Here is a 15,890-nt window from a genome sequence, read left to right on the forward strand (position 1 = left end):
AAAAAAACTGCCAACCAAGAATACTCTACTCAGTAAGTTGTCCTTCAGAATTGAGAAGAAATAAAGAATTTTCCAGAGAAGCAAAAGTTAAAGGAGTTCATCATGACTAGAACAGCCCTACAAGAAATATTAAAGGGATACCTTTAAGCTGAAATGAAAGGGTGCTAAATACAAAGAGGGAAACATGAAAGTATAAATCTCACTTGTAAAGGTAAATATGTAGTAAAATTAAGAATAATCTAATGTAAAGGCAGTGGGTTAATCACTCATAAAGACAGTATGCAGGTTAAAAAACAAAAATAGTAGTAGTAAAAATAACTATAACTACAATAATTTGTTAATGGATACACAACATAAAAAGATGTAAATCGACACCAAAAATATAAAACGTGGAGGGAGAGTAAAAATGTAGCTGTAGAATGCATTCAAAACATAAGATGTCATCAACTTAAAACACACTATTACAAATACAAGTTGTTTTATGTAAGGCTTGTGGTAACCACGAAGCAAAAATCTATAGTAGATACACAAAAGATAAACAGGGAACTAAGCATACCACTAAAGAAAGTCATCAAACCACAAAGGAAGTAAACAAGAGAAGAAGAAAGGAACAAAGGAATTACAAAACAGCCAGAAATTAACAAAATGGCAATAAGTACATACCAATCAATAATTACATTAAATGTAAATGGACTAAATTCTCCAATTGAAAGATACAGAGTGGCTGCATGGATTAAAAAAACAAGACCAATATATATGCTGCCTACAAGACACTCACTTCAGATGTAAGGACACACTAAGACTGAAAGTGAAGGAATGGAAAAAGATAGTCCAGGCAAATGAAAACCAAAAGAAAGCTGGGGTAGCTAAACTTACATCAGAAATAGACAAAATAGACTTTAAGACAAAGACTGTAATAAGAGACAAAGGAGGTCATTATATAATGATAAGCAGATCAACCCAACAAGAGGATATAACATTTGTAAACACAGGAGCACCTAAATAAATAAAGCAAATATTAACAGACCTAAAAGGAGAAACAGACAGCAATACAACAATAGGAGGCGACTTAAATGACATATTCGACCCCATGGACTTAACAGACATATACAGAACATTCCATCCAAAAACAAGAGAATACACATTCTTCTCAAGAGCACAGAAAACATTCTCCAGGATAGATCATATTATAAGGCCACAAAACAAGTCTCAATAAATTTAAAAAAGACTGAAATCATATCAAGCACATTTCTGACCTTGATGATATGAAACAAGAAAGCAATTACAAGACAAAGACTGGAAAATGCACAAATATGTGTAGATTAAACACATGCTAATGAACAACCAATGGGCCAAAGAAGAATTCAAAGGAGAAATCAAAAAAATACCTTGAGACAAATGAAAATAGAAATACAACATACCAAAACTTAGGGTATACAGCAAAAGCAATTCTCAGAGGAAAGTTCATAGTGATAAGTGCCTACACCAAGAAACAAGAGAAATCTTAAATAATGTAACTTTATATTTCAAGGAACTAGAAAAGAAGAACAAAGCCTAAAAACAATGGAAAAAATAGTAGGAAGACAATGGAAAAGATCAATAAAACTAAGAGCTGGTTCTCTGAAAAGATAAACAAAATTGACAAACATTTAGCAAGACTCACCAAGGGAAAAAGAGAGAGGACTCAGAGTCAGAAATGAAAGAGGAGACATCACAGCTCATACCACTGAAATAAAGGATCTTAAGAGACTACTATGAACAATTATATGCCAACACACTGGACAACCCTGAAGAAATGGTTAAGTTCCCAGAAACTCACAACCTACCAAGACTAAATAATGAGGAAAGAGAAAATCTGAACAGACTGATTAAGAGTAAGGAGATTGAATCAGTAACCAAAAACCTCCCAACAAACAAAAGTCCAGGACCAGAGAGCTTCACTAGTGAATTCTAACAAACATTTAAAGAAGAATTAATACCAATCCTTTTCAAAGTCTTCCAAAAAAATCAAAGAGGAGGCAACAGTTCCCAAAGTCATTTTGTGAGGCCAGCATTACCCTGATACCAAAACCACACAAGCAAACCACAAGAAAATTACAGGCCAATATCAATGATGAACACAGATGCAAAAATCCTCAACAAAACACTAACAAACTGAATTCAACAATACATTAAAAGGGTCATATACCATAATCAAGTGAGATTTATTCTAGGGATGCAAGGACGGTTCAATATCTGCAAATTAACCAATGTAATACACCACATTAACAAAATGAAGTAAAAGAAAAAAAAATCATATGATCGCTCAATAGAAGCAAAAAAAGCATTTGTCAAAATTCAACATCCATTTACGATAAAACTCTCAATAAAGAGGGTATAGAGGGAACGTACCTTACCATAATAAAGGCCATATATGATAAGCCCACAGCTATCATCATACTCAATGGTGAAAAGCTGAACGGGGGAGTTCCGTTTGCTCCACATCTGCATCACCATTTATTGTCAGCCTTTTTAATTTCAGCTATTCTGGTGGGTGGATAGTTCTACCTCACTGCGGCTTTTTTAAAAGGCTTTATTTTTTGAGCAGTTTTAGGTTTACAACAAAACCAAGAAGAAGGTGCACATCGCTGGGGTTTTAATTTAGTTTCCCTGATAACTAAAGATTTGAACTTTTATCATACTGGCTATTTGCATGTTTGTCCAAGTCATTCTCCCAGCTGCTAATTGAGTTGCTTGTCTCTTTACTAAGTTGCCGAAATCCTGGAAGAAAAGCCTCTGTCAGTATAACAGCTGGGTTCAATCAGGACACAGAAGACACATCAATTATTTTAACTGAGAAACTTAAAATGAAAATGTACAAATATGTACAAAACCTTGTTAACTAGGTAACCTAACAGCCGAAAAGAACACTGAAGCATTCCAGAGGTAGTGACTGCAAACAGCCGTCACCACACTGCACTGGGAGAGCGAAGGGCACAGGCTGACACCAGCAGGAGGAAGCACTGTTGGCTGGTGCTGGAGTCTGAGCTCAGATGAGAAGCCCCGGGGGCCTGGGGTCCAGCTGCGGGGTGGGGTGGGGGCACTAGCATCTGGTGTTGAAGGGACACGATGAGCCAGGTCTGCAAATGTCAGAAAAGCTGGGAGGGAGAGTCCAGTGCTGCTGACCTGGGGGGACAGGTACAGAAGGGCCCCGGCAGCAGCTGCCCCAGTCCCACCGCACAGGCCCCGTGGCACCCTCCCCAGGCAGGGCCTAGCAGGGCCCACCGGCTGCAGTGTCACAGGGAGGTGTGAGTAGGTAGAACGGAGCCCAGAAAACAGCTTAGTGACAGCTTACAGAACACGATACTTTCTCCCAGTCACTGGCTTGCCTGTTGATGTTCTCAACGGTGACTTTTTAAAGCAACTTTCAAAGATCGGTTTAGACTTCAAGAAGAGTTGCAGCAACAGTACAAAGTCCCCTCCCCCAGCTTCCCCACCATCTCACAGGAATGCAGGACGGCGACCAAAGCCAGGAGTGGATGCTGGCACAGTACTGCTGACTCGCCCACAGACCTGTGTCTCGCCAGCCTCCCGCTGGTGCCCTTCGCTGTTCCAGGACCCCATCCGGACCTATGCGATCGGGGTACACGCTGCCCCTGTGTCCTGCTCCTGGTCATGTCACCTGGATCACTCGCTTAAGGTGGGATCTGCCAGGGTTCTCAACTGTAAAGCTACTGTTTTCCCTTTGTGAATTCATAGATATTTTGGAGAACGCTTTGCAAATATTGTTTTCCCTAAACATCTCACCCACTAATCTCAGCATCTATCAGTGGACTCTGCCTATAGCCATCATTACTGTGGTGTCCTAATGGTGACACTCTACTTCCCTATTCCTTCCACATTCACTAACTAGAATTACTCTGTCAGGAAGAGCTGTCCCTTCTTCCCCACTTATTCATGTATTATATCCCCATAAACTCAGGGGTATTTATCTTCTCCTTTGAGTTATAATCCAATACCACCATTATTTGCTTTTTGCTCAAATGGCTCCAGCTTTGGCCACTGGACTGCTTTCAGGTTGGCCTCTGCGCTTTTGACATCCGACATATTCCCATTGCAGCCCCCCCTTTTTTTTGTTAAGTATTTCCTTCCTTTTGGACACCACAAGATGCTCTAGGCTCAGCTTATATTTCCCTACCCCAGCTCTGGAATCAACCACTTCCCCAGGAACCCTTCAAAACCAAGATCTTGGTATTCAGTCTGCTCATGGCTACTGGGGCACCACCGCTCTTGGCCTCCCAGTAGACAGAACTGGGGAACACGTTATATTAACTCACCTACACACCCACCCACCCACAAGAGCAACAACCGCCTGAGTACACACTGACACCACCACAACAATGCAGCACCACAAGGTACAGTCTAGCATGATTTTGTGACTTCCTTCTCCAAAGTGAGAGATCTGGCTGTCATTATCTGCATTTTATTTACTCACCCCGATTAACCCTACATAATAAAGTAGTTTCAGAATTGCTAACCCACACCCTGGGGCATGAGAAGCACATTTACCACCTTCAGCGTCCGTCTATAGCCTGACAATATCCTGTCAACATGGTTTTCCCAAGTTCCCAGGTCAGCTCCTTTCTTCCACACCCACCTCAGGGTGGTTATGGGGTTCGTCTATAACACAATCACATCCATCTGTCACAGTTTAGATCATTTGGGTGACCAGCTCCCCATCACACACATCCTGGTTGGTTTTTTTTTTTAAGATTTACACAGAGCAAAATTTGCTTTTCGTGCTGCACAACGCTATGGGTTTTGACGAATGCAGAATCATAAAGGGACCGGCGCCTTCCCTACAGGGCAGCTCTACCACTCCCCAAAAAGCCTCCTGTCATCTGTGTAATCAACTCCTTCTCCTACCTCTAGACCCCTCGCATCCACTGGTCTGTTTTTCACCCCTTTGTCCCTATAGTTTTTCTTTTTCCAGAAGGCCATATAAATGGAATCACACAATATGAAGCCTCTTGGGTTTAGTTTTTCTCACTAAGCAAGATGAAATTAAGATTCATCACGTTGTGTCAATCAACGGTTCGTTCCTTTCGCTCCTGAGTGGCCCTCCCCTGGAGAGCTGAAAAGCATGGGTGATGCCCAAGCTTTGGCAATTACTGGAAAAAAGCTGCTATTAACGTTCACATACAGGTATTGTGTAAACATAAACTTCCATTTTCCTTGGGTAAATACCTAGGACTGAGATGCTAGGTCATACGGCAGCTTTATGTTTAACTTAATAAGAAAGTACCAAACTAGTCAGCAAAGTGGCTGTGCCATTCTACACTCCCATCAAGCTTACGAGAGGACATTCTTGCCAGCACTCGGCACTGCCCTCACCAGCACCTGTAACGTTCTGTTGTTTGTTAATTGCAGCCGCTGTGGTAGGTGTGTCATGGCACCTTATCTGGAAGGTGAACACTTTCTCCACACTTCTGTCTAGGCCACCTCGGCTGTCTCACTCCCCTGGAACTTCCATTACGTTTCTAGCTGGTCTGCTGCTGACCCCACACTGCACTGTGATCTCAGGCTCGCTGCGACGTGTGTCTTCCCAGATTGCCTGCACTTCCCTGCTGACTAATGATGTTGAGCTTATTCTTCTCTGCCCAGATTTACTTGCAAGAAATAAAAAATGGGAAGAAAGGATGAGCAGTGTGGTCAGATGAACAGGCACCGAGAGCAGGAGCAGAAATAGACACCACCTCACTGGAAAACGGAAGGTGGGCCTGCCCGTGACCCAGCAGCTCCTCTCCCGGGCACGAGCCCTGAGGATCTCGCACGTGCGCAGAAAGCTACACGGTCAGACTCCACTGTCATCACATGAACGGCCACCCTCCCAGCCGCGCAGGCCGACCACCTGCCTGCCTTCGCCGACGCCCCTTGCCACTGCCCACCCACTCCACAGCTCAGCAACCTGCCAGCTCCACTTGCAAAACATCTGAATCTGAGCACTTCTCATCACCCGCCACCTCCATCCTCTCTGAGCCACAGTCATTCCTCACTTGGGTCATTACACAGGCTCTTAGGAATGAGTCGATCTGCTCTGCCTCACCTCTCTGCAGCCTATTTCCAACACAAAAGCCAGAAGGAGCCTGTTAAAACACAAACCTGAACAAAACCCCCCCTCTCTCTGACCCCCCGTCTAGCTCTGAGAAAACCCAGCTGGCCCTTCATGACCGGCCATGGCCACGCTGGCATCTGGTCCCCTGCTGCCCCTCATCCCACCCATCTCGCTGTCCCCGCTGCTCCCGAGTTCACGACACCTGCCTCGGGGTCTCTGCTCTCCCTTCCCCACCTGGGCCGCCCTCTCGGTGCCCAAGGTGTCATTCAGCTGACCCTTCTCAGAGAGGCTCCACCTCGACACTTCCACGCACCACCCCCACCCCAATGGTCTTCCCTCCCACCCCGGGTTTTTTCCTTCACAGCACTTACGACATGGAACAGACCACACAGAGCTCATTTTGTCCTTCGTCTGACTGTCCCACTAGAATGCAAGCTCCTCCAGGCATGGGTTTTGCCTCTTTCTGTTTACTGCTGGATCCCAGCACTGGGAATACACAGTAAATGCCTGACATATGGTATAGACTGAGCACATACAACAGCATGTGTAATAACAAAACCAGAGGCATCTCAGGTCTGGCTCATGGAGGGATCTATCTACACACCAAAGGAGCACAGGCAGGACTCAGGCCCCTTCTGTTTCCAAGGAGCCCCTTCTGGAGGGGAGGGGACGGCCGCATCCTTTCTGTGGACAAGCGAAGCAAAGTCACCTTCTCCTGGTCCCACACTGTGAAGGGTCTGGAGTAAGCACTGGGCTGGGGAGACCAACACACTTTCCGTTCACAGAAGGTAATTAATGAAAACATCTCTGATCCACACATCTTTGTGTGTTCTGGATGAAGCTGATAAAGATTCAGGATGAACTTAATAAAGATGAAAACTAAAAGTCCAACTGCAAGGGTCTGAGAACGATTCATTTACAATGGTCCCACCATGTTCTCTGGCAGGGAGTGAGTGAGTTGCCCACGGTCCCACCCTGTTTGTAAAGTTTATGTAAGGTTGGTAATTACATATACCATTAGTATAAAGAGAGGGCAGCCAGACTTGTGAGGCACCTGGATGGGAGCAAGGTGTCTTCACTCCACCCGTGGTGGAGAGTCCACGGCTGCTGTGACACAGCCTCTGTCCCTGTGAGAACACCCACACAGAAAGGCCTCTGCCAGCACCACTATATTTCAAAGGATTTTCAAATGAGTGTGCACAGGAGTGGGTGAGTGGGAGTGTCTGTGGGGAAGGTGGGAAGGGAGACAGGAGAACATGGAGTTTATCACGCAAAGAAAAGAGGTCTTGATTGTATTTCTCTAATTCTATGCATATATGAGAAAAAAGTATTCTTTGATATTCACAACATGTTTGGAATGAAGGGAAATAAAGAATACATGAGGAAAAAAACACATGCAAATTCCTTAGTGTAGAAGTAGCAGTAACTTTCTATTTCATGCATTACAGCTTTTTTTAAACTGACATTTTAGAATTCAGAAAGGCAGAGAAATGCCACAATATAAATTCAACGAACACTGTGTGTTATCCTTCCTATAATCTTAAATATAAAATTAATTTCTGCTTTAAATACCGCAAACCCCAATCTCCAGTCTAAAGGTACCAAATTCCTATCAGAAAAACAGATGACCTGTCAGTTCGAAATACACAATTGATAGTTACGCAAATGTGAGATAAACATATGCAGTAAAATGGATGACTAGACCCGTGACACTTTGGAGGAAGAGGCCTGCAGACCTCCCCAATCCTCCAAATGCTCAAATACATTTGTGACGGGGATTGCGGGTGAGCACACCACGGCCACGCTGGCCTGCTCCTGCATCCATGCAATCTCTCACTTTCCTCTGGAGAAAGACCACAGCCCCCAGCCTGCCCTGCAGCTCCCACTCCAGCCGGTGAGGTGTGGCACGGGCACCCTCCTCCTCTACCCTGCCAAGCGGAACGCGGAGGTGGGGGCAGAACTCCACCCTGAACCCCGCCGACGAGGCTACCCTCTGGGGATGGCAGAGCTAAAGGCCACCTCACCAACTCAGGCCTCTGACAGAGAAGACTATACTCCTGTCTCGCACAAGCCACTGTCACCATGGGCCTCTGACGCAGGCCGCCAAAACTACATCTTTTAATCCTTCAGGTTCCTCAGCTGTAACGGGAGGTTAATAAGAATAATACCTATCTCTCGGACTACTGTAAGGGTTAAACGTTTCAAATTAAAAAGAAGACGGCAGCATCTGTGCGTGGGCACTAGGCGATCTACCAGGCTCAGACTCTGGCTAGTAACTTGTTTCCTTACACCAGCCTTGTGCAGGTGCGGGAGGGGATTCTCAGCCAAGCGGTAAGTCATGGGCTCCAACAGGTGAAGCCGTAAGAGTCAGGCGGGGACGGTGTGGCTCTGCTGAGCTGCGACTCACGTGCCGTGGCTGGCGCCACACCGGTTATTCTCTCCTTCAAGTCCCTCAGTCCAGGGTTCACATCTTTTCCAGCCATCTTCTGTTTTAATCCAGCTCCATCCAGGAGATCTCCAGTCCTGGCCCAAAAATGGCATAGCTCTCCTATAATTTAGGTTAAAAATGTATGTGTAATTGATGTAAGTTTCTTTTCATTTAGAACATTTATTCCTTAACTTTAATGAATACAATTCTTACTTAATATTTAAATGTCTGCACATGCCTTACGTGCCAGCTGGACACTGAGATAAAACACTGAAGGTAACACAGGACTTCAGTTGTAGTAAAATGATAACACGGATGAGGACTGGTGGATTTATTAGCCCAACCCTGCACGTGTCATGAAAGGTTTCCCAGAGGGGACGTCTCAGCTCATGCCTGAAGAACAAGCAGTCAGGGAGTGAGGAAGAAAAGGAGTATGACACTGAACAGAAAACTCATGCCAGAAATTAGAAGCAACAGAACATGAAACACGGATGCTCAGCCCTGTACACAGTCCAGTCCGCCTGAGGCTGACCATGTAAGGGGGGAGTGGGGAGTGGCTGGAAGTGAGAATGGAGAGGCCACTGGGGGCAAACAAAGTCAAAGGAGCTGGACTGCACTCTGAGGACACCAAGTGGCCAAGAAAGGAACCTCCACTCCGCAGGGAGGCAATTCAACCGGATCTGAGCTTCACAGAGACCTCAGGGCTACTCGGTCTCTGCCAGCGCCTAGTGTCTTCCTAGTAATAAACGCTGTCTGAAATTACTTACATGGCTACAGTCTGCCTTCCTCAAGAAAATGCGATGTCTTGTTCAACTCTGTATCCCAACACTTGGAACGATGCCCGGCGCACAAGGGTAGCTCAACAATCACTGAATGAATGGCTCAGAGGGGAGGGTAAGGCTGGAGAGCAAGGCAGGAAAACCACCAGCATCTAGACCGTCCAGACAGAGACCAGACAGCGTGGGGACAGAAGAAAGCCAAGGAGCCAGCTCCAAGGGTCGCTGACATTGAAGGGACAAGCAGGTGAAGACAAGTCGAGAAAGGACACAGAACAGGAAGAGCCACGGATGTAGGGGAAGTGGGAAGGCAAGAGAAGAACGGGTTTAAGAAAGAAATTATCAACAGAGAGGAAAGTGTTATAAAGAAGCCAGTATGGTAAGAATGAAAAAGTATACATCGTATTTAGCTACAAAAAGGTAGTTGATAACTCAACAAAAAGTTTCCATAGAGTAATGTGTTATATTAATCTCATGTCTGACGACGGAGATTTGGGATATTTCACTAACGTGGAAGTATCATATCACATCATATCATAGAGTACACAAGAGATGAAAGTGTTCAAATACCATCTCCCAAATATATTTAATACAACTAACAAAAAATAGGCTATTAAATAGGCATTTATACTGGCTTAGAAGAGACAAAAAAATTTCAGAGGGAAATTATAACTCAACAATATTCCTGTGTCAACTACAAGTGCTCAACATGAAACGTATGATGAAGTAATTTTCCTTTGTACCAAGAGGATCTCAAAACCTTGCTAAACTAAGTAATAATCAGAACACATCTTTTTCAGTCACATATTGTTTAACTGAAATTCTTTCTTTAGAAGATAATTAAAAATAATTCCTTAAATTTCAACACTGTTTTGATAAGCCTCATCTTAAGCTCTTGTTTCACAACTACTGATCACCCTAAAATGCAAAAGCTACCACCCATGTCTAGTCCATCCAGATTATTTAAGGTTGTCTCCAATAGCAGGTGTCTGATACTTTTTCATGAAGCTTCAGACAGAAGCCAGAGAATACTTTTACAAAAGAAGGCAAGTACCATGATGTAGTAGATAATGCTTAAACGGCAAATTTAGTCTCATAAAACACAAACAAGAGAAGAATGTCTGTGAGGACCACCTCTGACAATTGCCAAAGTATCTCTCAATATCATATTTAAACTGCGTTTATAAAAAAATCAAGTGGCAACTGTGCAGAATATTGCTAATAGGTCAAATACAGTATTACTTCAATGACAAACATATAAGCACAGACTAAATGTGTTATTACCTTATGTGTCCCTTCCCTAAGGGTACACCGGTAAACCCTTGAGGAACTAAAAAACTAATGAAGGGCTTCCCTGGTGGCGCAGTGGTTGACAATCTGCCTGCTAATGCAGGGGACACGGGTTCGAGCCCTGTTCTGGGAAGATCCCACATGCCGCGGAGCAACTAGGCCCGTGAGCAACAACTACTGAGCCTGCGCGTCTGGCGCCTGTGCTCCACAACAAGAGAGGCCACGATAGTGAGAGGCCCGCGCACCGCGATGAAGAGTGGCCCCCGCTTGCCGCAACTAGAGAAAGCCCTCGCACAGAAACAAAGACCCAACACAGCCAAAAAATAAATAAGTAAATAAATAAATAAATAAATTTAAAAAAAAAAAGTGAAAACCCCCTCCACACACAATATATGTAAGTATATTTAAAATATTTTAAAATATATGCATATGTATAGTCAAAATGTACAAACCAACAGTCATAAAATAAATAAGCACTAAGGATGTAATGTACAACACGATAATTAACACTGCTGCACATTATATTTTAAAGTTATTAAAACAGTAAATCTTAAGAGTTCTCATCATGAGGAAAAATAGTTTTTCTTTTTCTTTAATGTTGTATCTATAGGAGATGATAGATGTTCACTAAATCTATTGTGGTAATCATTTCATGATGTATGTAAGTCAAATCATCAAGTTGTACACCTTAAACTTACATAGTGCTATATGTCAGTTATATCTCAATAAAACCGGGGCAGGGGGGATGTTATGTAGAAAACTGTCCCTTGAAGAATTCTTTGTAACAGGAACTGTAACAACTATAAACAATTAAAATATCTAAAAGAGGTTTTGTTAAATATATTTGTTATTACACTGGGATTGTAAATGGCTATTAACAATAATTGTGCAAATATTTGTTAATATGAAAAGATATTCACAGTATATTAAGTGAAAGCAAAGCAAGTTTTAGGAAAATATATGTGATACTTCTGTGTATTTCTACATGCAGGCACAAGTTTATACATGTGTGTATAGAAAAAAATCTGAAAGCAGATATAGCAAAATGTAAACAGTGAATATCTCTGCATGTTTGAATTTCAAGAGATTTTACATTATTTTTTATTTGAAGCATTTTTATTTTTAATATTTCTTTTATTAGATGAAAATGTATTACCCATGTGACAATTTTTATAGAACACGACTTGCTGATCTGAAAGGCAGAAATGGTGACATTGTTAACCTATATTATTTGATTCCTGATGCAGTTGAAGAATTGTCCCCAGTATGTTTCCTTTTTCCTTTTGTGACCTGTATGCTCACAGATTTTACAAATTTATTATTTTAGTTTTTTCCTTTCTTGTAGAATTTAGAAGTCTTCATACATTTAAATTAATAAAATTGGTTTCTCATTAAATATATACATATATATATAAATGTGCATACATGCAATCTTGTAATATGAGTACTAAATGAGTGGTAAAGAGAGAATAACTAAAAGAAACTCAGAGTAAAAAGCAAACCACCTGGGAAACCTCTGAAGAGAAACTAGGACATGAGCTTGGCCTTAAAGCATGGTTAGATCTTAAGTGAATGAAGAAAGGAAAAAAATACCAATCACAGAAATGGTGGCTGAAAAAAATGAAGACAGGAATACATGTGACATGTTTGAGAATAAGCAGAATAGGCTGGCTGAAATAGAGAACAGATTGGAAAGGGGACTAGGAGAATGCAGAATATCAAAAGTGTTTGGACTTTATTCTCTAAATAGTTAAAAGTTTTTGAGCAATCCAGCAACGTGAGCAGTGCTATTTTCAGAATAATTTGCCAGGGCGTGAAGGACAGACTGAAGTGGAGAACAGAGGCAGAAAGAACAACTACTTAAGCAACAGAAACTTCTTACCAACACCTCAGCTAACAAGATATTTTAAGACTTGATGACACACATTGTACTTGCCTATTTAGACACCATGCCCACTCACCACTTAATGCACTTATATTCAGGGCTCACAAGCAATCCCTATAACATTTACACTAAGTTTCTGCTGTAAAGTTAAGAGTCAGCTTGGGGTTTCCTGTAAGATAATTGATTCCTTTACAACTACCAGAACTCTACAGATCATTTATATTGACTTTAACAACTCTGTGAGAAACAAATATAGTTAGCCTGAATTTTTCAGTTGCTAAGTGTTTATATTTCCATGGGCTGGAAGGAGTGAAATGCAGCTAAATGGACCATGGAAATAAAAATAGTACATTTCCAAGAGTTTTATTTTCAACACAGAGGAAAAGAATTTGTTTCAAAATAAATGTGTGTATTCCATTCCATATAGGTGTATAATCTTTATACTTATGCTTTACACTTGCATATAACCTTTTTTTAAATTGAAGTATAGTTGATTTACAATGTTGTGTGAGTTTCAGGTGTACAGCAAAGTGATTCAATTATGTACATTTTTTTTCATATTCTTTCCCATCATAGATTATTACAATATATAACCTTATATAATACTTATATACTTATATAATACTTATACATAATCTTTATACTTTATACTTTAGTTCATGAACTAAAGCAGAGATTCTGGAAGCACAGTTATTACAAACAATAACAAAAAAGCCATCAGGGAAAAGAAAGAAAAAACACACGAGTTGCAATGTGAAAGGCTTCGGTCTCAAATTTTCAAAAATAGTCCCAGTCTGAAGCATCTAACAAGTTTGCAAATCGAAAAATACTGTTAAACTTGTGGAATGATGACAAGCCATTATTTTTTATGGAAATGTATTTATCTGTTCTGCTAAAAGATCTGAATCGCTATCATGTTATAAATTTAATTAAAATCACCTTTGTTTTGATAATTTCCAAATACAAAAATAAGAACTAGAAATTACTCCTGAAAATTATTAAATGTGTAAGAGCAACTACTCAAAAGTGGCTACTCTTGTAAAATAGCTGGTACAATCTGCAATTTTGTGCACATTTCATGCCAACTAATGTCACAGAGCATATGGGGCCATCTGCTGTAGATCTTCCCTCGATCTCTATTTTATATGGCAGGACATGGGGGTGAAGCACTGCAGGAGAACAGGGCTTCATGAAGTTCATTTGCCAGTGGAAACTCCTGCACAAAACAAGAAATGTCTTTCCTTCAATAAGCACACTTTCCGTTAACTAATGATAACAGCAGCAAACATTTACTAGATCTCAGCATGGGTTAGGCATCACCCTAGACAATTTACCTCTTTTATCTCATTTAGTCCTCACACTACCGTATAAGGTAGGAAATGCTGCAATCCGCATTTAAAAGTTTTAAATCTCTATTTTATAGATGAAGAAACTGAGGCAAAAAGTTTGGTGGAGCTGGGATTTACAGTCATGGAATCTCAATCCACAATCCATGCTCTACCACTATATTTTTAAAACAGCAATTCCTGAACACCCTATTAGAAACAGATGTCATGAAACTGCAGGAGTTTTTTTTTTCTTACATTTTTTAGCTTATATGTCATACATCATCAGATATGATCTAAAGTAATGAATGATCTAAATATAAAAACACTAAGACAAGGAAAACACGACAGGAAACAGCTCTAAAAAATTTGAAAAGGTTACATGTGTAACAGTACTTACTCTCTTCAGTTACTAAACTGATTTTCAGAACAATAAAGACTATACCTGTAGAGCAAGAGCTATGGCTAAACACATTACAAACAGATAAACAAACAAGTTACAGTGAAAATAAAAGGCACTTTCATATTCAGAGAAAAAAGCTGGCAAAGGAGTTTCTCTTCCAGTATTTCTTATACTGGAAATTTCATCATAAATTTTGAGAAAATAATTTGCATTGTTCTGAGATAAGAATGACTGATCCTCTATTTGATAAGCATTTGGCTTTTTCTATTGCTTTCTCTTCCTTACAAGATTTCCAAATAATTGAGGGTCAAACATGAATACGGCTTATAAATGTGGAAGAATCTGATCCAGAAAGACCATCAAGAAATGATAAACCGAGGGCTGAGAATCAGAAATGGGGTTTACTGCAAGAAGGCCTGAGAGATAATCACGGATGCCTCACGGAAACGGAAAACATTCCCGTAAGAGGGGAAAGTGGAACACGAAACAATAAGGGAAAGCGTGTCTTTTGTGATTAGGGCTGGAGGTAAGGATTTGGAAGAGGCAAGAAAGGAGGGCTCCGCTGGAAAAGGCACGATTCCCCACACTCCTTCAAGATGAGTCTGAGCAGGGCCAGGGCTGGGAGAAGGGTCCAAACGGAGCTTACCGCGAAGAGAAGGACGCAAAATTGAAACGCGTCCGCTCAAGAAAAATAAGAAAAGCAACCGAAGAGGGGCCGGAGCCGGAGCAGAACGGGAGCAGAGGACGGACGCCGGGAAGACGAGGACAGGCCCGGGCAGGTGCCCGCGCGGGAGGGGTGGTCCCGGAGGCCCCGGGCCGGAGGAGGAGGGGGCCGACCCGGTGGGGGCGGGTTCATGCTGGAGCGGGAGGGGAGCTGGGTTGCGGGACGCGCAGGGTGGGCGTGGGGTTGAGGACGGGTGGGCCGCGCCGTGTGGCGGGCAGACTGCCTCCGTCCCCACCTGACGCGCGGACGCCCATAGTCCCCACCTAGCGCGCGCGGCGTCCCAGTCCTTACCTGGCGCGCCGACGGTCCGGGCCCCACCTGGCGCACTGACAACCCTCAGCCGGCACCTGACGGCGGCCCGTCGGGATTTATTGCCGGAAATCGCCCACCGCCTACCCGGGAGCCGCCGCGGGGAAGCCCCGCCCCCGGCCGCGCTGATTGGCCAGCGCGGCTCCGCGCGGCCGTGTTGCTACGCTGATCCCTGAGTCGGCGGCGCGCGCGTGCGCAGTGGGCGTCGCTCCCGGCCCCCCCCCGTGCCGCTGCCCGCGCGTGCGCAGTCGGTGCGGCCCGTGGGGCTGGTGGGGGAGGTGGAGGGGGCGTCTGGGCGCCGAGAGGCTCCAGGTGCTGAGGTAGCAGAGAAGGCGTGGGTCACCTGGGTCCTAACTGCCGGGCCGACTGCAGACAGATACTCCAATCCGCTCACCCCAACCTGCTCAGCTTTCCAACCCAACCTGAATTTCGGGAATGCAGCTTCGATTTGCCCCCAGTCCCCCTGTGCACCTCATTACCTTGTATACTGAGTTTTAAGGCCCAAGTACTTTGTATTTATAAACGATTTGGTGGGGTTTTCCCAGTTAGGAGACAAGAATGTGGGGTTCCGGAGGGCAGGGTAGGAGCAGGGCCCCCGGTTCTGGCCAGTGCGAGCTCTCGGCCGGGTCGGAGCCGGACCGGCTGCCGAGAGGCGT

At 43.2% G+C, this 15,890-nt stretch overlaps 1 protein-coding gene across 5 annotated transcripts in view; it reads right to left on the reverse strand.

Annotated features, from left to right (window-relative positions):
• FBXO25 (F-box protein 25) overlaps positions 1-15,339 on the reverse strand; it is a 55,679-nt gene extending 40,340 nt beyond the window's left edge. For 3 of the 5 annotated variants that reach the window (XM_068532316.1, XM_068532314.1, XM_068532318.1), the window contains exons 1-2: positions 15,217-15,337; positions 8,502-8,642 (exon numbers count right to left, since the gene is read on the reverse strand). In XM_068532316.1, coding sequence (XP_068388417.1) covers positions 8,502-8,635 — 134 coding nt within the window. In that variant the 5' untranslated portion in view covers positions 8,636-8,642; positions 15,217-15,337. Of the gene's footprint in view, positions 1-8,501; positions 8,643-15,216 lie in introns of all 5 variants that reach the window. The other 2 variants (XM_068532317.1, XM_068532315.1) reach the window with 1 other exon arrangement.
• Positions 15,340-15,890: the final 551 nt, after the last annotated feature.

Source organism: Eschrichtius robustus, chromosome 21 (assembly GCF_028021215.1).
Source record: "Eschrichtius robustus isolate mEscRob2 chromosome 21, mEscRob2.pri, whole genome shotgun sequence".
Taxonomy (NCBI): Eukaryota; Metazoa; Chordata; class Mammalia; order Artiodactyla; family Eschrichtiidae; genus Eschrichtius; species Eschrichtius robustus.